Here is a 24,913-nt window from a genome sequence, read left to right as displayed (position 1 = left end):
AGATGTTTGAAAAATTGTTAACGACGACGACGACGGACGCCAAGTGATGAGAAAAGCTCACATGGCCTTTTAGGCCAGGTGAGCTAAAAAACAACTTTCGTAACACATAAGAGGATCAAACAAATTTGAAACTGATTTCAGTAGTTTTCATACTACTTAATTTTGAATTGGTGTTCGTAATATTTCCGAATATTGTTATCTATTGTTCTCGTTATTTTCTGTTTGATGTGACCATTCCAATTATTGTCGGTCGTACTTCGAACGTTGATTTTCATTAGCCCCAGCGTACCTTCCTTCGTATTTAAGTATTTATGAAATCGTATACTATTTAGTTAATGAATTCGAGTACATGCAAACATTTTTTTGTTTAGTATTTTTTGTGTGGAAAATAAACCATACAACAGCACGCGGGATAAGATAGCCGCAAATAGCCGAAAACCAAATCTTTTTAATAATGTGTGAATACTTTAAATATACTCAGTTTCATAAACGTAAATTTGAACTCTACCGTATCCGATGAATTGCCGTACGTGTACGTATATATATTTCTATCATCGGTTTTATCTATTAGCCTTTACTTAATGCTTTTACATAATTACCCGTTTCTGTGGATTTTCACTTCTAGCTTTTACAACAAATTTAGCAGCTGGGGAGCAGTCCATAGCCAGAATAACGTCACATGACCTTGTGTCAGGTAATTCTATTACATGCTCATCCATTGTTCTAACTGATCTCTGGCGGACTTCACATTCACCTTTAATTGTAAAACAATATTTTTCTGTAGCATTAATTCTTCTAACCCGATGTATAGTTTGTTATACTAATTGAGTTTGAATATTCAGTTGGTCCTTTTTGTTTTTGTGATGCAGCAGTAAAGGTTTTTTTAAGGGGCATTACATGAAACAACGATTTTGACAATATAAGTTGAATAATATAAGTATTTCTTTTCGTTTATTTCTTTTTGTTAAATAGATTGATAAAAGGGGAAATTGAATAATAAGTAAAGCAATAAGCTTGGTATAATTTTGTCAAAATACGCTTATCATTCAAGTTGAACTTAAAAAAGACAAATAATATGATATCCATTTGGAATATCTTCATTTGAATACATGTATAATTTTTCCATTAGAAGTGTTGCTATAGGCAATTATTTATGAACTACTAGTTACGATTTTCGTTTCAGAATATTCGTTTTAGTTGTTATCTTACCTGGCAGTTTCTGAGATGCAGTAAATAATGGCGATTGTTGAGGTACACTCTCGGGCAGTTTGATGCTATCAGCTCTGTAAAACATTTCCATATAGGCCATCCATGGGAGATAAACACCATGGAATCTGTCCATTTCATACGGTGTGGACAGAGTTATGTCCATCTGGCAAAAAGATGTAAGTGATTAACTAAGCATGTGAGATATATTACTTTGGATGTTATTTCTTATATGACAATTCGTTTTCATATCAACTGTAGTCATTTGTTTTATAAGACTGGCGATACAATTTCCTTATGAACTATAGAGACTTTCGTTGGAAAACATCATTGTGTCGTTGTTGAGTTGCTGTCTCATCAACATTTCCAAACATCTTTCTTTTTATATCTAACTTAGAGAATCCATTGTTTCAGTGATATGCTTAAAATATGGCAAATGTTGTCATCTTGATTGGAACTTACAAGTGTCCTTGCTTTATGTGCATTTCAAATAGATAAGTAATTCGTAGGGAATAGAAATCAAGCAATCCAAAATTGTGTGTTTTAACTATTAAGATGTTCTAACCTGTTTATTATTTCTGTGCATATCAAACATAAACTCAATTTTATCAGCCGTTTCCTTTGGCATATAAAATTCACCATATTTATACAAAGCAAATTTCATATATTCTTGGAAGCGCCAATACATCATACGATAAAATGGCTCGAAGTCATTCTGGAAATAAACAAAAATTAATTAGCTTTGTTGAATTGAAATGATTTATGTTTGATTATGATAAAACAATGGTTCTTCAACTAAAAGGAACAGTTACGATAGGGATTTTATTTTCAAGGTAACATTTTTTTCGAAGGTTTTCACAGTCGTTTAAAGGACCAATAGTGTTCCACTCTTATAATTTTCAAGTCTCATCATTTAAATGCTATATGTTTTTATAATCCAGGTGGACTTTATCTAAAAAAAAAAATTGATTCAATTAAATTAGTTAGCTAATTCGACCTTTTTCTCTTACTTTACTTTACATTTTCTTACTAATTCATTATTATGGTTAAAGTTTAGTCATTTGAAAATATAATTACAGCATACTACTACAACTATATAGTAAAAAGTAAAATCACAAAAATACTGAACTCAGAGGAAAATCAAACCGGTAAGTCCCTCATCATGGCAAAAGTATTTAACAAAACACATCAAAAACAAATGGACAACAAATAACTTTCTTAATTACAACCAACTTACCATGACATATTTTACATTAAAATGATAATGTCGAAACATGTTTAATTCCCGTTTAAGTTCTCTGTATGCCTGCCCTGATTTAGATGTCGGATTGTCTTTTTCTTCCAGATATCTACGTACTAAATCGTCTTTCTGTGGAGATGCCTGCCTTGCTTCCCATTGCAATTGGGCAATCGACTTTTCAGCTATACCCTATTGAAAAAAGAGGTTTTAAAACTTAACAGTAAATATATTATTATTTCTGACAGGTGTATAAGAATGTTAGTGTAATCGTTTATGTATCATATTCTGAGTAACATTGATGTCTGTGCTGTTGTTGTTTTTTTTCTTTAAGGTTTTGGTATATGAATCAATCTTATAAAGGCCAACCCCATAAAATAATAAAAATAAATCAAGGACGCTTTGGATTTTTGTTTCATTTAGTGCACATTCGGTATGCTTTATATGGATATAAAAAGATGTGGTATGAGTGCCGATGAGAAAATTCTCCATCTAAGTCACAATTTGTATACTTACACAGATACACACGTAGATTGTTACAAAGGAATTACAAATTAACTTTTATTCCAGGAGATGATAGACTCAATGCTGATACCATAAGCATGTGCTCCTCTTTGATTCAATCTGGAGAATGCCATGTTGTGAAAGATTTTATATAAATATTTGGTGCATTTTCAGCCTTAAATTTTTGTTTTCCTATTTATATATATAAAATCTCTCTTAAATAAAAACTATTAATGGGCTATAAAGGAAAAGGAATGACCACTTCAAACAGATGACCAGGGTTAAAAAAAGTGTCCTTTTGATTTCAGAGGAAATATAAGTACCTAGACTGAAAAGATAAAAGATCATAAGACCAAAGAGATGGACCTTAATTGTGTCGGATTAAATGGTAAATTTTTTTTTTCTGTCTTACTTGTCAAACTCCCTTATCAATAAAAATAAAAATACACTTCATATCTTATAAACATTCTTATTCTAGTTTACTATACCATAAAGACATGTTGATGTTGTTAATATGTTCATAATGTAATCGTTAACATACCTCTACGTGTATATGCTTATGAAGAAGACCTTTGTATCCAAATGTTATGTCCATGTTCCAAAACATCTGGTTGTCTGCCGACTGTTCCGACATCTTTTGCAATTCTCTGTACTGCTCATTACTATCATATTCTTGTTCGGAGCTTTGTATACTTTCTCTTAAAGCATATTGCTGACGCGTCTGCTGTTTGAGTTCATCTTTCAGTACCTTCAATTCGCTTGATTGTCTACGTTGTAAGCTTTTCTCGTCTGATGAATGGACATCTCGACTTATCATTTGCTGGAGCGTACTTTGGATTTCCTTGATTTGCCGGAGTATATTTTCTGGTATCCTTATCTGCGGATGAGCAGACACAACAGCAACGGCTTCCTGTGTTAATCTGATAGATTCTTTAACTAATTGTGACCTTCTTTGTTTTGACATTTGAGATACTTGTAGTTTTATCTGCTCCAAATTTTGCTGTATTTCTTTAATCAAGAGAGCTACTTCAGAGGGAACATCAACTCGTTGTTGTTCTTTTGAACGATGACTTGACCGTCTTGGACTATCAGATTGTGTGATTGGCTGCATTTCCTGAGACGCCGATGATGATTGTTGTTTCCTTGATGCTATATACATCCGAACTTGTCTGTCAATTGAACCCTTGACTTCACGAAGTTCTCGTTGTTGCCTTTGTAAAATGCTCTTAAGCTGTTGTTTTTCAGGAGACGAAATACGTTGTGTGTCCCTTTCTACAACTTGTAAGATTTTATCTTGTTTTTGGACCATTTCACTTAGTTGCTTCAAATTTTGGGACCTCCATGATTGTTTAGGTTGTTTAGCAATTGTGTCAACGATTTGTTTTGATTTCTGAATAATTTCTTTGGAAATATCAGCAATGTGTTGACCTCCCTGTCTTGGGCCCTGCTGTTTTACTAATTCTTCAACGGATTGTTGTTCTAGTTGAATTTCAGCTATCAATTTCGAAACTGCGAATTTTGCTTGTGGAACACTCCTTTGTACTGACTTCTCTATTCTCTCTATCAATCTATTTAATACATCCATATTGACAAGTTTATCGCCTTGAATTCTTTCTCGCAGACTCTTTTCCTGTTTGTTCTGTATTAAATTCTGAACCTTTTCAAGTAGTTGTATTTGCGACTCGCTTATTTTTTTCACTTGGTACACAGCAGAACTGTAATGACTGATTTGTTCTGCTTTCTGGGCCACCTCATTCGATATTTCTTCAAGTTTGTTTACAACGTTTCTCGCTTGTTCTTGATTCAGTCTTGCCAATTTCGGGAGAGATAATCCCATTTGAATTTGTCTCAAACGTAACTTGCTTAGTTCTGTAACAATTTGCACATCATCTAGTGAATTGGATTTTTGCATTTGATTGATATTTTTTTCAAGTTCACTCATTTCAACAACTATAGAAATAGCGCGAACCTGATCTTGAAGTTTATCTACAAGTTCTTTCCATTGCCGCTGACCTCCAATTGATTCTACACTATCATTCTCGCTACTTTCGATTGATTTGTCACTGGATTGGTCTACAGGATTTTGAGTGGCTTGCTTAATAGCCTCTACTATCTGCTGGCGTTGAATCAAAACACTGAGTAACACAAGAGCCTGTTCTTCGTTTTCTTTTGCATTGTGCTGGGTAACAATCTGGTGTAATAAATCATCTGTCATCTGTACAACCTTTTGAAGTGGCTGTTTTGGTACCTTCTTTGGTGAACCCGATACATCTCCAACTATTTTGGCCTGTTCCTCTTTTACTGCTTGAAGTTCTTTCATGACTAATGACTTCTTTGAACTGCTTTTCTCTTTCTGTGACTGTTTTTGGAGTAATTTTTGAACCTCCTGCAAAGAGCTTTGTACCTTAAGAGCAAGTGCTTGTTTTTGTTGTCTGTCTAAATGACTTTGTAAATTTTTCTTGATCACCCATAGACGCCTCTGGTTTTCCTGTTGCCTTAGGACAATGCTTTTCAAAATTACGTCTTTCTGTAAACTGTCTGGTATTTCTTCCAACTGCTTTGATGCTTCATCGTTAATAGACGATAGTTTTTCTATTAAGTTGTTCAATTTTCGTAATTTACTGGACGACTCCAAAACATTATGTCTCTGCTTCACAAGGCTTTGAAACTGTTGTGAAACTTGTTTTTGATTTTCTGCCAGTTTGATCAGCTGTTGTGTATTTGGGTCAGCAGACCTTTTATTTTCCTGGACTAGTTCTTCGATAAGATCTCTCTGAAGATGCTTTGGGTTTGACATCAAGTCAAATAGATTATCTTTTCCCCGAACTGACTCTAATTTCAACAATTGATCAGAAGCTTCCTCTCCATTGTGTCTTTGCAAAAATCTCTGGATTAGTCTTTGGTTTTCTCTTTGATATGATGAGCTCAACATAGACGAAGGTTCTATTTCCATTTCTGGATATGTACCTGTTCCCTTTATTTCGACCTGTAATACGAAAACAAATACAAGGCTACCTAAATATTATTCAATTATATAAATTGAATTTGGTCCATATAATTGTTTATTCTATACCTTGTAATATTACTTACATGATAACTGAATAACATGAAATCGTGGTTGTGAGATTTGCATTGCTGATTATTCTTGTTTTTTTTTTATGTTTTTGATAATTCTCATTGATGATCATTTTCCGTTTACAGTTTACTTTCATATTTCCAAAAGATTGGAAGATACCAGGGCAAGAGGAGATAGACCGAAAGGTTTACATCAAATACCTCGAAGAATATAATAAGTATATCTAACTTTAGTTTATGATGGTAACATAAAAACTCGATACGGTCCATTTTTCGCTGATAATTACTCGTTTTAAATCAAAAAGTAAATAAATTAATGTTATTACTGCATTAGAGTGAAATGAAGTACTTACATTGTATGGATGCTGTTCTATCACTGGAAAAGCATTACGTGAATAATGGAAATTAAAACTATACTGTCTGTTTGTTGGATTACGTTGATAATATCCTCGAAACTGTGTCCATCGTTCTGGTTTACTTCCAACGCCAACAAATCGCATCCCAAATCCATACCATGCTGGGGAACTGCTGGAAGATTGACGATGTTGTGACTGTTGGTGGGAATCACTTCTACTTTGTTGTGATTGTTGATTTTGGGATCTGCTGTTTATTTGTTGTGATTGGTGTTGTGTTCTCTGACGAGGTTGAGATGACATTGACTCTTCACTCTCTGTATTTGCACCGAAAAGACTCTTGAGATTTGACCAAATACCATTTTGTGAATAACTTTGATCTTGTTCTTGACTAGTCTGATCTAATGGACGTTCTTCAGAACTTTTGTCCATTCTGCTGTCCTCCGATGGATCTGATAGTTTAGTTAAATATTTGAATTGAAATTCTCTGAATTCTGGAGGGTTAACTCCTGGCTTAAGAGACATGAACATCTGATTTCTTCCACAAAATGGATAAAAAGGCAGACGTGGTAGGAAATTTCTAGTAACTGTTTGTCCTTTCATTGTGTATGTATAGCCTAATTCGTACTTTCCATATTGGTAATCAAACTGAAAGATAAATTGCATGATTTCAATTGAATAATTATGTCGGAGTATAATTTTGCATTAGAGTGCATGCAAGTGCAAAGACCTATCAATCAGCAACAGTTTTCTATCGTGAACGGTAGCATTTGATATTTCACAAAAAGAAGAAAAGGACTTACAAAAATTATGAACAGTTCAGCAGACCACAATGACATATGTCCATTCATTTAAAATGAACTTTTTTTATTCCTCAGAGTTTTCATGTTGTGTCAATTAATCAATACAAATATGATATATAAAGGCAACAGTAGTATACCGCTGTTCGAAACTCATAAATCGATAGAAAAAAAAACCCAGCTCCGGGTTACAAACGAAAACTGAGGGAAATGCACTAAATATAAGAGGAGAAAAACGACACAACAATAAAATGTAATACACACAGAAACGATCTAAGCATTAGACAAAATCTGATATGATTGATCATGAGAGAGTAAAACTCGATATGAGTGATGATTAGAGAGCACTCCGCCCTAGTCACAATCTATTAAAAGTAAACCATCATGGTTCAATAAAAGATTTTCAATACCGCGCCTTGGCTATTAAAATTACTAGTTTAAAACCATTTAAACAGAAAAAAAAAACCCGGTATAATCAATATCGAAACGAAAATCACTTATGAACCCCACCAACAAACAACAACCACCGAACAACCGGATCCTGATCATATTTGACATTGGTGTGTATGGATAGTTGACTCACTGGCAATCATACCACATCTCCTTATTTATATTCTGTTTAACCACAAATTCTGTTTTTTACTTGCAACATTAAATTTTGTTCTGTGTTACAACCTGAGATAAAGTTATTTACCATGGGTATCATACATGTACCTTTTGGACATACAAATTTGTTATGTTTACATTCAATTATCTACGTCTGCAAATTAAATAATCTATATGCTAATACATTTGAATAGCAACTATCTATATCAAACCATTTTTATAAACTTCAGTAACCCTTATATCATTTCCTTTCAAGTTGAAGTTAAATTCGAAATTTGAAGCACATACTTGAACAATACTAACAAGGACTTTTCAAATACTAGTATGACATGTTCATGTAAAACATTTAACCATTTGCTTAAATACTCACTGGAATAACTTCTGCGTCGTACATCTTGTCCATATATTTAAGGTCTGCAAATGGAACTTTAGTTGCGCCAATGTAATGACTCTCTACAAAGAACGTAGGGCTAATCTCGCTGTGGAAGAAATTCTCTTTCTGAAATACATGTATTAAATATGTATCATTTTCTTTTCAAGGATAACTTTTAATATCTATATATCTTTTTCATTTTTTTATCATTACTAGGTATCACGTTTATTAGAGTTCAGACTGTTGCTTAAATATAATTATCAAACCTAAGCATTGATTTTTTTACATTTACAATGCATAAACTTTATATAACAGTACTGTAAATTCAGAAATTGTTGCGTGCATTTATTATTGCGATTTCGTAATTTAAGACTAAAATACGATTATATCTTTTTGAGATATTGAGAAAAGTCCTGTAAAACCATAAAAAACGTGAAAATGCAAGTTTGAATTACTGCGATTATAACCTTGTCGCAGTTTTCGCAATAATAAAAACATCGCTTTAATTTCTGAATTTATTATATAATATATTCATTAATTAACATTTATTAACATCTATTTTATCAGCAATCAAAGATGGGCTTCAAAGTTATTGTAAAACTGCCTATTCTAGAGGGGGCGTGAATCAGATGTGGATACTTAAAAATTTCAAAGATCTTTTAGAGTACATACAATCTAACTTTCTTTCATCTTGTAACAGTATTAAAACATTTGACTTTTCTACTCTGTACACTAATATTCCACATTCAAAACTAAAAGACAAATTGAAAGAGTTGGTATTGCTTTGCTTCGTAAAAAAGAATGGCCAACGTAGATACAAGTATCTTGTCTTAGGGAAGGATAAATCCTACTTTGTAAAGGATCACTCTGATTCGAACAAAAAATACTCTGAAACTGATATTATCAAGATGCTTGATTTCTCGATTGACAACATATTTGTTACGTTCGGAGGACGTGTTTTCAACAGAATGTCGGCATTCCAATGGGAACAAACTGTGCCCCTCTACTTGTCGACTTGTATCTTTGTATTATGAGGCTGACTTCATGCAGGAACTTCTTAGGAAGAAAGATAAGAAGTTAGCACTATCCTTAAACTCTACGTTTCGCTATATAGATGATGTTCTTTCACTAAATAATTCAAAATTTGGTGACTATGTGGAACGCATCTATCCGATCGAGCTAGAGATAAAGGATACTACAGATACAGTTAAGTCGGCCTCATATCTTGACTTACATCTAGAAATTGACAATGAGGGTCGGTTGAAAACAAAACTTTACGACAAAAGAGATGATTTCAGCTTTCCAATTGTGAACTTTCCATTTCTAAGTAGCATCATTCCAGCAGCACCTGCATACGGGGTATATATCTCCCAATTGATACGATATTCCCGTGCTTGCATTTCCTATCATGATTTTCTTGATAGAGGGTTGCTGCTCACAAGGAAGCTATTAAACCAAGAGTTCCAAATGGTGAAGTTGAAATCATACCTTCGTAAATTTTACGGACGCCATCACGAGTTGGTTGACCGTTATGGAATAACCGTATCACAAATGATATCGGATATGGTCCTTACGTCGTATCTACAATCCCCTTCCCTTTCCTGAATGTGACCTACCGAATTAGACTATTTACCGGATTTGTTATCACATAAGCAACACGACGGGTGCCGCATGTGGAGCAGGATCTGCTTACCCTTCCGGAGCACCTGAGATCACCCCTAGTTTTTGGTGGGGTTCGTGTTGTTTGTTCTTTAGTTTTCTATGTTGTGTCATGTGTTCTATTGTTTTTCTGTTTGTCTTTTTCATTTTTAGCCATGGCGTTGTCAGTTTGTTTTAGATTTATGAGTTTGACTGTCCCTTTGGTATCTTTCGTCCCTCTTTTGAGATAAAATGCTTACCAAATTCTTCATATCCAACCTTGCGGAAAATTCTCTTGTGCTTGGATTTACTGAAAGGGAATAGGTCGTTGGTGATGCCGACTGAAACTGTGATGTTATTGTAGCACCGCTCTTGAAATAGTAAAAATCTGCTTCTACCACTCCTCTCATTTGGAATGCCATGCTAAAGGAGAATAATATACTTGTATCACTTGAAAGTTGAAGTCTAATGAATGGTTTTTTTTACTATTATTATTGTTATTGGTACTGTCATAAGTAGAATGGTTGTTATTGATATTCTGATTATTATTATTTTGATTTTGATAATGATTTGATATAATACGTATTATTGTTAATAAGAAGGCCACCGTTACAAAGTTGTAAATGTATTCAAGAAATATCATATTCAAGTTATTATTCAGCATAAGGTTAAAACAATTTGTATTCACGTTATGATTTATTATTTTTGTACCAAAATATGAATCTGTAAAATGTAAACATAAAAGACATATAATTAAGACACGCACATGCGCTATAATGGAACAGGGCTATGTTACCACTGAGAAATGAAAAGTTGACTAAGGGTAAAATTAAATCGTCGTTTCTTTTTTAGAGATTCCAGTTCGAAGACGTCCATCTGTGTCAATTTAAGATATAAATTGGGAATGAAGCCGACCTACTCGGTAATACTAAATTGTTAAATTGAATGATAGCATTCACAGATATATGGATTATTTAGTGTCAGATTATCATCAACTTTTCCGAAATTGAAATTGACTTTTTTCATTGATGCATTTTCTATTGGTTTATGATAAGGTTTTGCATAAATTGAATATCATTAGAATACTAAAGTAGTCGACCGGTAGTTTCGTTTCCAACAACTACTGAACTAATACCCGACAGTTAGTTAAAAAAATGTTAATCCACAAAACTCGACAGGTATGTTGTCACCAATATAAGTACTATTATTTTTTATGATATCATCTTCGGGGCTTCTGTTTTTAGAATCAATTTGGTTTGTCAAAAAAATAACTATACATCCCTCTCTGTTACAAAGGTATTGGTAAATAAGGAGGTGTAGATCTAAATGGTTATTAAATTTATTATTTTTAAGAATCCACATTTGTTTGACATTTCTTGTTGAGTTTATCTATGTTGCCGTTTGTTTTTGTTTCACTGTAGTGTTTCTGTTCATTCGTAGTTTTCCTCTTGAAGTTGATGTGTAACCCTCGGTGTAAATGTGTTACCCGGATTTGTTTTGTTTTTTCTCAATCGATTTATGACTATTGAACAGCGGTATACTTCTGCTGTCTTTATTTACCTCATCGCAATATGTTTGAAGAATATCTTTTTAAGTAAAAAAAAGTGGAAGTGAGAAACGTAAACAAGAATCCGTTCATAGCAAACAAATGCCTCAATCGCAATATCATGTTCAGCGTACCGTGAAATTGGGGTCAAATATCAAATTTGGCATTCAAATTAGAAAGATCATTTTATAGGGAATATGTGTATTAATTAAATTACAAATTCATTGGACTTCATCAAAAACTACCTTGATCAAAAACTTTAACCTGAAGCGGGACAGACGGAAGGACGAACGAACAGACGCACAGTCCAGAAAACGTTATGTTCTTCTATTATCGTAAGTGGAGCATAAAATGACATTAGGAAGAATATTTTGCCGAGACCGTTACATTTCGATCTTTTAAGAGTTTTTGTCAATTTTTGGTATCCAAATCAAAGGAAGTAGATTACCGTCGTCCTTTTTATGTTGATGAAAACAAATACGAGACAAGAACATAAGAACTGTTTTTCGATTCTACTCTTGCTTAATAGTGAATGATATACATTAGGAAATTTGCCCAGATATTTTTAGTTATGCAGTCAAATTAAGAATTGATGTTTATAAAAGGTTAATGCAAGAAGATTTGTCTTCTAGAACATCAAGTGTATTGGATAGAAGATTAAAACACCTACAGCTTCGTGAAATATTGGAAATCCATGTGCCCAGAGTACTTTGTAGTTTTTTGATGCCCTTCGAATCGAATGATCGAACATCTTGTTTGTTGGTTTGTTTAGCTAATGCTTAATCCCTTTGTAAACATAGTTTACAAAAGCATCTATCAGTAACCCGGTGTAATATTTTCAATTGATGGGCAATGAAATTCGATATTTAGCGACCTTAGTTAACAACTAAAGTTGTTCATTGCTAAGATGCCAGCTTCGGTTAAATCATGCCCATCAGGACTTTATATGTAATTGGCCTATCACGAGTAAAAACAATTTTGGACTGAAAAGGTTATAATATGAACAATCTATAAAACACTTAAAAATATGTTAATTTATGTTCAGTCCTTAGTATATTTCCAGAATTACTCACTATCCAATGTGTTGTATTGAGTTCTATGTAGACAATAACATAATGAATTGGGTGAACAGAATTACTCGCTATCCAATGTGTTGAATTTAGTTCTATTCAGACAATAACACAATGAATTGTGTGAACAGTAATAAATTGACTGTCCAGAATTACTCGCTATCCAATGTGTTGTATTGAGTTCTATTTAGACAATAACATAATGAATTGTGTGAACAGTAATGAATGCTATCCAATGTGTTGTATTGAGTTCTATTCAGACAATAACATAATGAATTGTGTGAACAGAATTACTCGCTATCCAATGTATTGTATTGAGTTCTAGTCAGACAATAACATAATGAATTGTGTGAACAGTAATGTGTTGTATTGAGTTCTATTTAGACAATAACATAATGAATTGTGTGAACAGTAATGTGTTGTATTGAGTTCTATTTAGACAATAACATAATGAATTGTGTGAACAGAATTACTCGCTATCCAATGTGTTGAATTTAGTTCTATTCAGACAATAACATAATGAATTGTGTGAACAGTAATGTGTTGTATTGAGTTCTATTTAGACAATAACATAACGAATTGTGTGAACAGAATTACTCGCTATCCAATGTGTTGAATTTAGTTCTATTCAGACAATAACATAATGAATTGTGTGAACAGTAATGTGTTGTATTGAGTTCTATTCAGACAATAACATAATGAATTGTGTGAACAGTAATAAATTGACTGCAAGCCGAGTATCTAAACAGAACTGAATTTTATTGGTGTACTACTACACGGCTGGTAATCTACACACGCAGAACATTTGGTTCTGCAATGAAAACCGTGAGAGGATTTTCCGGTTGTGCTTGAGTGGAGTAATTGTCACCGCTTCAAAAGGTATGTACATTTCTAAATCTCAATTTTCTTATTCAACTGATCAAAATATTGAAAATCGGAGAATGCTATGCTGTGGTGAATACTTTAACGAAGAGATACATGTATCATTTACTGTTGTACGTAGAGTTGTACTCCTACAAAATCAGTTGTCCCACGAGAAATTGCCTAAAAAAGTGACATTTCAATTTTGAAATGGTTCTATTTACAGACCTACAAGTTCAAATTTAGTTTTTTTTTCGTGCAATGGGTATGAATGTTGTTTTTGGCGGCGTATGCGCTGTCCTGTGTTGATAGACGTCTTAATAATTCCAAAAAACAACATTTTCCCATGAAGTCATGCGTGAGGGGATCGGTTCTGATTGAGGACATCGTGAATGCGTGAGGGGAAGTACAAACATTTTTTTTTAATCTTTGGCTTTGTGACTTTTGTTGACTCAATGAATAAATGTGATCAAATCAATGCTGATTAAAAAGCACAGATTTATCCTTATACTTTAATAGACGTAAACTGATCACTGATTCAATGAAATCAAACTATAAATTGTTTGTTCAATTTCAGAAAATGCCATTGTTCAAAGGAAAAAGGAAAAGAGGACTGAAATTGACTCTCTACAAAAAGCCATGGAGATACAAGTTATCCCCGCCCTCGAAGTGAACTAAACCCTCTGGGAACTGTAAAAATCAGTTGAAAAAAGCTTAATGAAAAATCATGTTATACACATTTATAAAAGGAGTTATCTCCCCTAAATTAGTTTATTTAAAAAAAAGATGATTCTAAAAACATAAAATTTGATATTGTTTAAATATTTTGATTTATACAATCAATCACCAAATACATATTCTTTATATGAATAAAGTCTAACTATTGAATTGCAAATCTGTCTCCAAATTTGCAGATGTGGGCAAATAATCGGTCTAGTTTTTACTTGTAGCAAGAAAACAAAATCGTTGACAACATTTTTTGTCTTTATTCTTCGTGAAACATATTATTAAACCTAGGTTCCTACAATTATTTCATAATCCAATCTCATAAACTTTTTTAAGCACACTCACATATGTGTTTTTTCATGAACAATGTAGCCAAATTTAGGTAAGCTTCAACGACTCATAGCTTGAATATAAAGATATGATTTGTACCCCCCCTCACGCATTCACGATGTCCTCAATCAGAACCGATCCCCTCACGCATGACTTCATGAAAAAATGTAGTTTTTGGAATTATTAAGACGTCTATCAACACAGGACAGCGCACACGCCGCCAAAAACAACATTCATACCCATTGGACGAAAAAAAAACTAAATTTGAACTTGTAGGTCTGTAAATAGAACCATTTCAAAATTGAAATGTCACTTTTTTAGGCAATTTCTCGTGGGACAACTGATTTTGTAGGAGTTCAACTCTACGTACAACAGTAAATGATACATGTATCTCTTCGTTAAAGTATTCACCACAGCATAGCACTCTCCGATTTTCAATATTTTGATCAGTTGAATAAGAAAATTGAGATTTAGAAATGTACATTCCTTTTGAAGCGGTGACAATTACTCCACTCAAGCACAACCGGAAAATCCTCTCACGGTTTTCATTGCAGAACCAAATGTTCTGCGTGTGTAGATTACCAGCCGTGTACTATTAACTTTATAAATTAAGTATTACTTAAACTCGCAACAAGACTTAACGTTCAATTGGTTCTGACTTTGTAGATGATGTGAAGATCAATTTAACTGTCTAAGACAAAAGTTTACCAACTTGTGTATGACAAATATCAATCAAAATAACGAAATAACGAACTCCATTGATATTTTTCTATTAAACATCTTTGATGTAGGAATAAAATGCATGTGTAATTTTATCCATTGGTAATACTGATAGAATCTACCCATATTTTCGAATTCTATTATAAAAACAACACCAATAATTTATGGAACCAGGTATCACTGGATAGTATAGTATTTAAATAGCAATATTCCTTTTAATGTTTTTGAACGCAGGTGAACAGAGCATCTATAGACATATTGTGAACCCATGTAGCGTTGGCCCCGACCATTCCAGGGTAAAGAGGTGCGAAATAATATTACAACTCAAAATTTCCACACCAGAATCTTATTCGTTGCTGCAATAATAAAAACCTGTCCATAACTCGCTAATTCAGAAAGTTTTTATTTTAAAGGGGTATGGTGTGCATCAAATTGGGTCATTGTTTAAAAAATAATTTGCAGTTTAATACTGATTTTCGTATAAGCAATGGAATATTTTGGCTGGTGAAACGTTTACAGAAAAATGTATTGTTAAATAAAAATAGATGAATAGATGAATACTTAGATATCAACGTGTCCTCCTTTTAATAAAATAGCAATGTATACACATTCAGTTCATCTTTCCTGTAAGGATACTTGAAATAGAACAAACACAAGATTTACATACGACATATTTAAAGTTAACAGTTAAAATTCACAACTTACCTCGAATCAATGTCGAATTTGGCTTCTGATTGTAGAGAACTTCCTTTAAGTGTTGGTCCAAAAGACCATTTACCAGTTACTTTTGATGTTGCAGAACTTTTAACTTTGAAATGAATGGGGAATCCAATCTCGGTAAACCAACTGTATTGGCCATCGATGTGCTGAGCTGATTTATAAAAATCAACGTCAAAACCATTCTTGGAATCACTCTTGTCTGCGGACAATCCTAAAAGAATAAAATATATTCTGAAAAATCATAGAAACTGTTACAAAATGTAAATATTGAACGAAAAGTAGAGAACAAACAGTTATGATTTGAAAGTTTAAAATTTTTAAACTATAAACATACATATGCGGGATGTTCTCGCTGCGTTGAAGGCCCGTTAGAGGCCTTCTGCTGTTATCTGCTCTTTGGTCGGGTTGTTTTCTCTTTGACATATCCCCTCTTCTAATCTCCATTTTTATACATAGCTCTAAATGATTCAAGTGTATACAATTAATTTGTGAAATATCGAATTTAGAACAAAGTTATGTTGCACAGTGGAAATATTACCTTTTTGAATGACACTAAGTAGCATGGATTTGTCTAAATCAAAGTACCTAATTTCATTGTTGAAGAGTTTGAAATAGATATGTCCTTGTAGGTTTGGTGATCGTCTCTGTTCTACTTTTAACTAGAATAGAAAATGAAATGTCAACCAATTAACATAGTTTAATTAGGAGAATTCAGATTATTTAGAGAAGCCATAACTAACACTGACTGGATATCAATCTTGAAGATGTTATAATACAAGTAATGAGATATACGTTCATACTTGGTTTGCCATAACATGTCTTTGTCATTAGAAAACTTCCTCATTTATTTATTAAGAATTTTTCTGATTATCGCAGTCACAAAAAAATTACTCAAATAAACGTGGTAAGACCACTGGCATATTAAAAACAGCGAAAATTGTTTGTATTACAAGGTGTCATACCACCAATTACTCCCTCAAATTTAGAACGTATGTGAAAGTAGGCCTACTCGGACAAAAAAAAGTGCATTTGATGTCATTGTTCACCTAAACTAACGAACAAATTTGCAGAAATGAAAGTTTTGTTGAAAGAGAAATATATTAAGACCATTTTGAGCCAAAATTTACCTGTCTATGAGTTTGCATTAAAAATTGAGGATTAATGCGCTCCATAGTATACTAATTTAAGATTTCCAGAAAACCAGGGGTTATTTTTAGTGGTACCTCCTTTCGGAAGCTCTCTGCTTTCTTGTATGATTTTGAATGTATGTTGAAAATTGGCATGCAGAAAGGTGACACCTGTACAATTCAGGATATACCTAGTTTCTATGAAGTTAAACTTAAGGTAAAATATTTAGAAAGCTGTGAAAATTGCAAAATTTGGTTGAACAGATAGGGACTTTTAATTGGTGGTATGACACCTACAAGCAAACACTTATCATAAGTTATTATTGTGGTTATCTGAATATGTACGAAACAAGTTCGTATTGTTATGATAAACTAAGTAACGATGTTTTTGTAATGACAAATAGTGAAAGGGTGTAACTTTTTATGTAAAAAAATCTCTTTAAGCATTTCGCAAAAAAAAAAAAGAAATTTTGTTGCTTTTTTTTCTTCTTCAAAATCACAGTGAGCCTTTGAAAATAAAATCAAACTTAACCATACGTTTACTGGCAAAAACCTCATTACTAATGTAATGGTGTTTCCAATAATATCACTGCAAAAATACAAACATTTAAACAACTACAGAGACATCCTCTTTGAATATTTAAGTCGAATTTAATTGTCGCAGATAATACGTACTTTTCTATGTATATCTCTAACACTTTCTGGGACTTGGTCAGCTTGTTGCCTACTTTCCTCGGATTGCTGTTTACTTTGATAAGACTGTTTTTCTGATGAAGAAACGGACTGTTTTTGTGACTTGAGTAATTCCAAAACTGATTGACTCCTAGCTAGCTTACTGTAGGGACCAAGTAGTTTACTGACCAGGTTCTGGAGACCTTCAGTATTAAATCCAACCTAAAAATACAGAACAAATTATTCAAATTAGAACAGTTTAGAAATTTACAAGAAATACATTATATTTTTTATTTGTAATTTAATGATTGTATATCAATCAAAAACATTCTTCATAATGAAAAAGGCTGTTATGTCATTTTTTTTATTCTACATCGGCTAGAGGTATAGGGAAAGAATTGAGATCTCACAACACATGCTTCACCTCGCCGCATTTTTGCGCCTGTCCCAAGTCAGGAGCCTCTGATCTTTGTTAGTCTTGCATGGGTTTTTTTTCATTTCAGTTCAGTTGTAGGTTTTGGTGTTTAGTATGATGTCCATTTTCACTGAACTAGTACACAATTTTATTTAGGGGTCAGCAGAGGTCCACCTCCGGGTGCCATATTATCTCGCTATGTTGAAGACCAATTGGCTGTTAATTGTCTGCTGTTTGGTCAGGTTGTTGTCTCTGTGATATATTCCCCCATTTACATTTCCATTCTCAGTTTTATATTATTAAACAAATAGAATTAGTTACCTCCATAACGTTTGTAGAATAACCCAGGATGTGCATGTTTCCATGAATTGCACCACTGCGAGGGATAAATTCTTGGGGAGAGGATACATAACCAAACTCCAAAGCACCACCTAATTTAGCTTCATCTAAAACAATTAATTAGGAATTAGATAAAATAAAGATATTTTAAGTGAACTAAAGCATTTTGTATTATATTAATCATCAGCAAAATGTGTGTTTTTATTATTTGACAAGTGGTTAAAAATCAAAATGTATATGAATAAAAGACAATAAAAGGTTTGAAAAAAGTATATGTGCAAGATTTTAACACAACACAAACTCTCATCAGCGTCAACCTCTTTATCATCTCTCACTAAAAATTATATATTTTATAATAGGTGCAAATGGTTAATACACAAGAGAATATATTAACAGTACAACATGTTTTATTTTCGCTTACCATTATATGATGATAGGTGGAAAAATTGAGAGTAGTGCCAACTGGGGCTAAATTTCTTGGCAAACCGCAAAGCAAATGTAGCATTCTTTGCCCTGAAAATAAAATTAACTCAATGTTTCAATTATGTACGTTCTGAATATATTTTTATTGTCCCATTCATGTAAGCATTATTTTGTAATTAAAGGAAACTTCTGTATAACACATATACTAGTATATAAAAATACCAAAACCATCCAAATAAAACTACCAATCTATTGGATAGTATACGAACTAAAGATTCAAAAAGAAAGGGGAAACAAAACAAAGATTCAGAAATAACATCATTCTGTTATAACGTAGGTTTTGATGATGATGTCGATGATTGTGATGATGTTCATCTCCATGCCAGTATCAATATCAATAAATAAAGGTAACAGAAATCTACTTAAGCTTTTAGTCAAATCTTTTACATTTTTGAAAATCTGAGATTTCCTCGCCTCAAATTATTGTTTAGCATAACCCAAAACCGGATAAGAAATCAGAGTTTTGTATATGAGTGGGGTACATTCCAATATTTCAAATCCGATCTTCAGTTTAATAACAGTAAATTTACGGTTATGAATAACAATTTGATAAATGAGTTTTGAATATATTAAACATACCAAGACATAAGACAAGGATGTGTTGAGTTGGACAATTGTTCCAAGTGTGTGTACACGAAAGTACCAACATGAGGGTTGGGTTCTCTGTACAGTGATTGAGCAATCAATTCAAGTGTTGGTCTTGTTGGACTGGTGCCAGCTATTAACAAATACGATGCAATTCTCACTTCTTCAACCTCTTGGAAGTCGAAGTAATACGGCAGTAACAAAATCCTAACCTGAAAAGGAATATCAGTAAATCTATTGCCAATTTACACTCAAGAAAATTATGCAATATTTAATCTTTAAAGAGTGTTTCTCATTTCATACATAATCAATTATGGAAATAATCTTGTTTCTGATCTAGTCAGAAAATTGTACAATTACATAAAATTGTAAAAGTTTCGTTTAAGTAAAGTCGATCTATCCCTTTTTAGCGTTTTACACTGATCTTTCAAATAATAAAAGTTGAATGAATTGTAATTGACTTACAGCTTCCGGTATGTAAGCAGTCATTTTCCTTAAGCTGTAAATAGCTTGTGCACGTATAATTTGTGATTTTGATTTGTCTTCAATAATAGGTTTAATGTCAGATATAAAGTCAGGATATCCGGCGTTTCCAACAGTTTTCAAAGCCAGAATAAGGTCCTCAGGTTTCTGTGATTCCATCAATGATCTCACTTCCTGCAAATAAATACAAAAAGTAAGATGTATGATAACATAAAAATAGTATTGTTCATACTTTTCTGGTAATAATCCACGTTGAAATGCAAAAGAGCAATTTCTGATTTTAATGCACTTGTGATTCCACAGTTCGACAAACCAAAATATTAAATAACAGTTTTTCTCTTTTTGACTGAAATTCCAAACACACATAAACGAAACCGACCTTTTTTCATGATCGCCTTTTAAAACGCAGTCCATAGCATGTCCCTTATCAATCAGGTTATAAAATGTGACTTACTTTGAAATGTGAAAACAATTTTCTGTAAGAAAACAACATGTTAACAATACAAAATGCATATTTAGAAGCACACATACAGTCCTTTACAATGGACAAATATCTAGCATATAATAAGTCAGGCAATAGATCGCCAAAGTCTCTAAAATAACTATATCTGATATGTCTTTGCTAACATATATATTATCAATTCTAAAACCACAATAATTGGCCCTGAAAGTGTTGCCAAGCTCTCTGCAATAAAAAAAAAAAGACGTATTCATTCTTTAACGGCGCCGTTAACTCCTAACCATAGCATGCGTTTATTTCTTAAATGGCATTTTTGGATCCTACATCCAAGTCGCCTTATATAACTAATGCATTGTTTACTTTGTTCTCGTCCTGTATATTCATGATACTTTTTTCTGTTTTTGTAATAATCAATATAACCCAAACTGTTTACTGTTTATCGGTTTAATTCAATACACAAACTGTTCTTTGGTATAATCAATGCCCAAGCTGTTTATCAGTATAATCAATATACCCAAACTGTTTAGCGTTATAATCAATATATCCAAACTTTTTATATCTTATATTGTGTTTTATATCAAATGTCTTAAAGGGGTACTAGTTACGAGATATATAAAATATCTAAGATATGATTGTTTTTTGTTCAAATATTATTGAAAGTGCAATTTTAAATCATAATTCGCTTTTAGCAGCCAGTGTGGTTTAATTTTGTCGAAATAAGCTAAGAAAAATCGCTGATGAATAATTCACTTGCAAGAGAATAATTCGACCTCGTTGAATACTTATTCATCTGAACTTCAATTTAAACCCATAGTAAGTGTTGAATTACGCATGAATTGAGCGTGTTCAGGTATTTAAAGGAAAAGAATGTCAACATTGAAAGTGAAACAAAGGTAAATCATTTGATTGACTGATTCAATTAACTCATTGTTATACAGGTAAAACGATGATTAAAATATATTTTTAAACTATAATACCTAGAAAAATCCAATTGCACGAGCTATTTATAAATATATTTATGTTTATATCGCTACAAATATGACCATCGGCAGTATTCGAACGTCACCTCTATAGTTAAGTTAATGGCGTCTACACTTAAATACACACTAAACAATGAAATGATTTATCGAGCCCATATGCCTTGTTAATTGGGTTTTTTTTTATATACTTTTTATATTTTTTTTATTACGAATTTGACTGCTAATGTCCCTTTTAAAGAGGTAAGACTCTAATAAAGTATTTGTTGTATGTTTTGATGTTGTAGGTACACTATGTAATGAAGTGTAAATTTATTGCTATAGAAAGACAAAAGTATATTGGTAAAAAGTATATTAATTAATTATCCAAATATAATCAAATTTGTGACAAAACAATCATATTTTAAAAAGCTATGTACATTTATAAGGCATATTAATTCATGTGTGTGTTGTCCTGGCTAAATTCAACTATGATTTGTAAATAGTGTATATATTAATTAATTCTTTTTTAATTTATAACTGCACTATTTTTACAGGTAACTTCTGTATACCATTGTATTGACGAAGGTTTATCAGAATAAAGATATATATAACAATCAATATAAACTAACTGTTTATCGGTATAATGAGTATGCACAACCTATCAATTGATATAATCAAAATTCTCAAACTGTTAACGGTAGTATTGTCGGTATAAACAATACACCCAAACTGTTTATCGGTATTATTAATATTCCAAATCATTCTATCGGTATAAGCTGAATTGGACATACGGACATTTACTGCGATGTTGATTGATATAATTACCTTTAAAATTTCCATTTTCAGTTTAGAGAATACTGCTGAAGTTTGTTCCAGTTGATCTTGGACATGTGTGAGCTTAGATTGAAGCTGAGATTGTACGAATTTCCTGTTCTCCACATCATGAAGTGCCTTTATCTGTTTTTCCTTCTGTAGCAATTGTTTGTTCAGCTTGTCCTTTTCAACTCTAATCCTATCGGCAAAAGCGCCCAAACACATGTATGTGGATTGCCGCAGGGGTTCTGTGTTATAGACATATTTGTCACGCACCATTTCCTATGAAAAGAAATTGTTTTCAATTTATAAATAAGAATTGAAATAAGTTTGCTTTCCCCGAAGTATAACGACAATATGTCACTGTCTAGGAAGTAGCACTCATCATTATAAAAAGAAACAAGAAAGACAAAAGTTTTTTTTGCATTTTATATGTTTTTATTATTTGTTGTTTCTCTTTTTTTATCTTTTTTCGTGGTATATGAAGACTCTTACAAAAATCATTCTAGGGAACAAATTAAATGATATGTGTTAGTCATTTTCATTCTTAACTTGCATCAGTCACTATGCATCCAAATGATAAAAGTAACTGTGCCTTTCGTTCAAAATAACAAACTTCAAACTTGAAAACAATATAAAATGACTCTATAATTAAATATGTCAGCAAATGACATGAAAAGTTTGTTTATATTGACACTTACCAATAGATATTTGGCAATATTGATATCTGGATAAGCTGTGACAGTAAAGGCATTGATGGCAACGGACATCCTCTCTGGACTGGTTTTAGCCTTTCTGATGTAGTCAGACAAAATCTCAAAAGCTGCTGGTGTTCCACTCATTGGAAAAATATCTAATAAAATTTCTCTGTAAAAGAATGACCATATATTGTTGTTGTCTAGAGTGAATCTTATAATTTTGTAATCAAAGACGGGCTTCAAAGTTATTGTGAAACTGCCTATTCAAGAAGTGGCGTGAATCAGATGTGGATACTTAAAAATTCCAAAGATCTTTAAGAGTACATACAATCTAACTCTCTTTCATCTTGTAACAGTATTAAAACATTTGACTTTTCTACTCTTTACACAAGTATTCTACATTCCAAACTAAAAGACAAATTGAAAGAGTTGGTATTACTTTGCTTTATAAAAAAGAATGGCCAACGTAGATACAAGTATCTTGTCTTAGGGAGGGATAAATCATACTTTGTAAAGAATCACTCTGATTCAAACAAAAAATTCTCTAAAAACCGATATTATCAAGATGCTTGATTTCTTGATTGACAACATATTTGTAACGTTCGGAGGACGTGTTTTTCGACAGACTGTCGGCATCCAAATGGGAACAAACTGTGCCCTTCTACTTGCCGACTTGTTTCTTTATTATTATGAGGTTGACTTCATGCAGGAACTTCTTAGGAAGAAAGATAAGAAGTTAGCAATATCCTTTCACTCTACTTTCCGCTATATAAATGACGTTCTTTCACTAAACAATTCAAAATTTGGTGACTATGTGGAACGCATCTCTCCCATCGAATTAGAGATAAAGGATACTACAGATACAGTTAAGTCGGCTTCATATCTTGACTTACATCTAGAAATTGACAATGAGGGTCGGTTGAAAACAAAACTTTACGTCAAAAGAGATGATTTCAGCTTTCCAATTGTGAACTTTCCATTTCTAAGAAGCAACATTCCAGCAGCACCTGCATACGGGGTATATATCTCCCAATTGATACGATATTCCCGTGCTTGCATTTCCTATCATGATTTTTTTGATAGAGGGTTACAGCTCACAAGGAAGCTATTAAACCAAGAGTTCCAAATGGTGCAGTTGAAATCATACCTTCGTAAATTTTACGGACGCCATCACGAGTTGGTTGACCGTTATGGAATAACCGTTTCACAAATGATATCGGATATGTTCCTTACGTCGTAACTACAATCCCCTTCCCTTTCATGAATATGACCTACCGAATTAGACTATTTACCGGATTTGTAATCACATAAGCAACACGACGGGTGCCACATGTGGAGCAGGATCTGCTTACCCTTCCGGAGCACCTGAGATCACCCCTAGTTTTGGTGGGGTTCGTGTTGTTTATTCTTTAGTTTTCTATATTGTGTCATGTGTACTATTGTTTTTCTGTTTGTCTTTTTCATTTTTAGCCATGGCGTTGTCAGTTTGTTTTAGATTTATGAGTTTGACTATCCCTTTGGTATCTTTCGACCCTCTTTTTGTACAAAGGTACCAAAAGGTAATCATTTATGTTTTTCTTTTTTCATTGCAATGAATCTTATAATTTGAATAACAAAGATCATTTATAACAGCTATAACAGTTCTGTAAAACTTAAAAAACTCAGAGTAACACAGCCTAGTTATTATAGTTCAAATGAATAATACCGTTACAATGCTCCTTTCTACTTACCTCTTATAGGATTTGTCGTCGTTAGCTGACTTATCAGTACTTCCTGCATACTCCTCCCAAACAGACCGTAAAATGTTGGCGTCAGCTCGTCTTATTTCATCTGCTAAAGTAAAAGTTACCGACGTCGCCTCTGCTTCGACTTCATCTTTTGAGTAACCAACAATCATGTCCAGATACTTTGAAATCTGAATATAAAGTCATGTTATAGAGCTTGCAATTACCACAACTTTGGAAATTATAGATTGCATCAATTTGAATATTTGAGACTGATAATGTACCAATTTCCCAACTAAACAGTGAAAAACAATTAACTGAAAATCTTGACCTTAGCAACAAAACTGCTTAACGTAACTTTCAAAATAATGGAAAATAGAAATATACATG

At 32.8% G+C, this 24,913-nt stretch overlaps 1 protein-coding gene across 2 annotated transcripts in view; it reads right to left on the bottom strand.

Moving 5' to 3' along the window:
• Positions 1-24,913, bottom strand: part of LOC139502885 (uncharacterized) — a 37,716-nt gene that overhangs the window by 7,616 nt on the left and 5,187 nt on the right. For both annotated transcript variants that reach the window (XM_071292532.1, XM_071292543.1), the window contains exons 9-26: positions 24,530-24,714; positions 22,803-22,968; positions 22,114-22,383; positions 19,852-20,043; positions 19,381-19,598; positions 18,740-18,831; positions 18,301-18,425; positions 17,568-17,786; positions 16,304-16,424; positions 15,751-15,976; positions 10,053-10,215; positions 8,152-8,280; positions 6,376-7,023; positions 3,489-5,933; positions 2,444-2,635; positions 1,772-1,921; positions 1,210-1,372; positions 600-754 (exon numbers count right to left, since the gene is read on the bottom strand). In XM_071292532.1, the coding sequence (XP_071148633.1) occupies positions 600-754; positions 1,210-1,372; positions 1,772-1,921; positions 2,444-2,635; positions 3,489-5,933; positions 6,376-7,023; positions 8,152-8,280; positions 10,053-10,215; positions 15,751-15,976; positions 16,304-16,424; positions 17,568-17,786; positions 18,301-18,425; positions 18,740-18,831; positions 19,381-19,598; positions 19,852-20,043; positions 22,114-22,383; positions 22,803-22,968; positions 24,530-24,714 (5,859 nt within the window). The remainder of the gene's footprint in view (positions 1-599; positions 755-1,209; positions 1,373-1,771; positions 1,922-2,443; positions 2,636-3,488; positions 5,934-6,375; positions 7,024-8,151; positions 8,281-10,052; positions 10,216-15,750; positions 15,977-16,303; positions 16,425-17,567; positions 17,787-18,300; positions 18,426-18,739; positions 18,832-19,380; positions 19,599-19,851; positions 20,044-22,113; positions 22,384-22,802; positions 22,969-24,529; positions 24,715-24,913) is intronic.

Source organism: Mytilus edulis, chromosome 1 (genome assembly GCF_963676685.1).
Source record: "Mytilus edulis chromosome 1, xbMytEdul2.2, whole genome shotgun sequence".
NCBI lineage: Eukaryota > Metazoa > Mollusca > Bivalvia > Mytilida > Mytilidae > Mytilus > Mytilus edulis.
The sequence above is the reverse complement of the archived record's forward strand: the minus strand, read 5'-3'. Positions and strand labels throughout refer to the sequence as shown.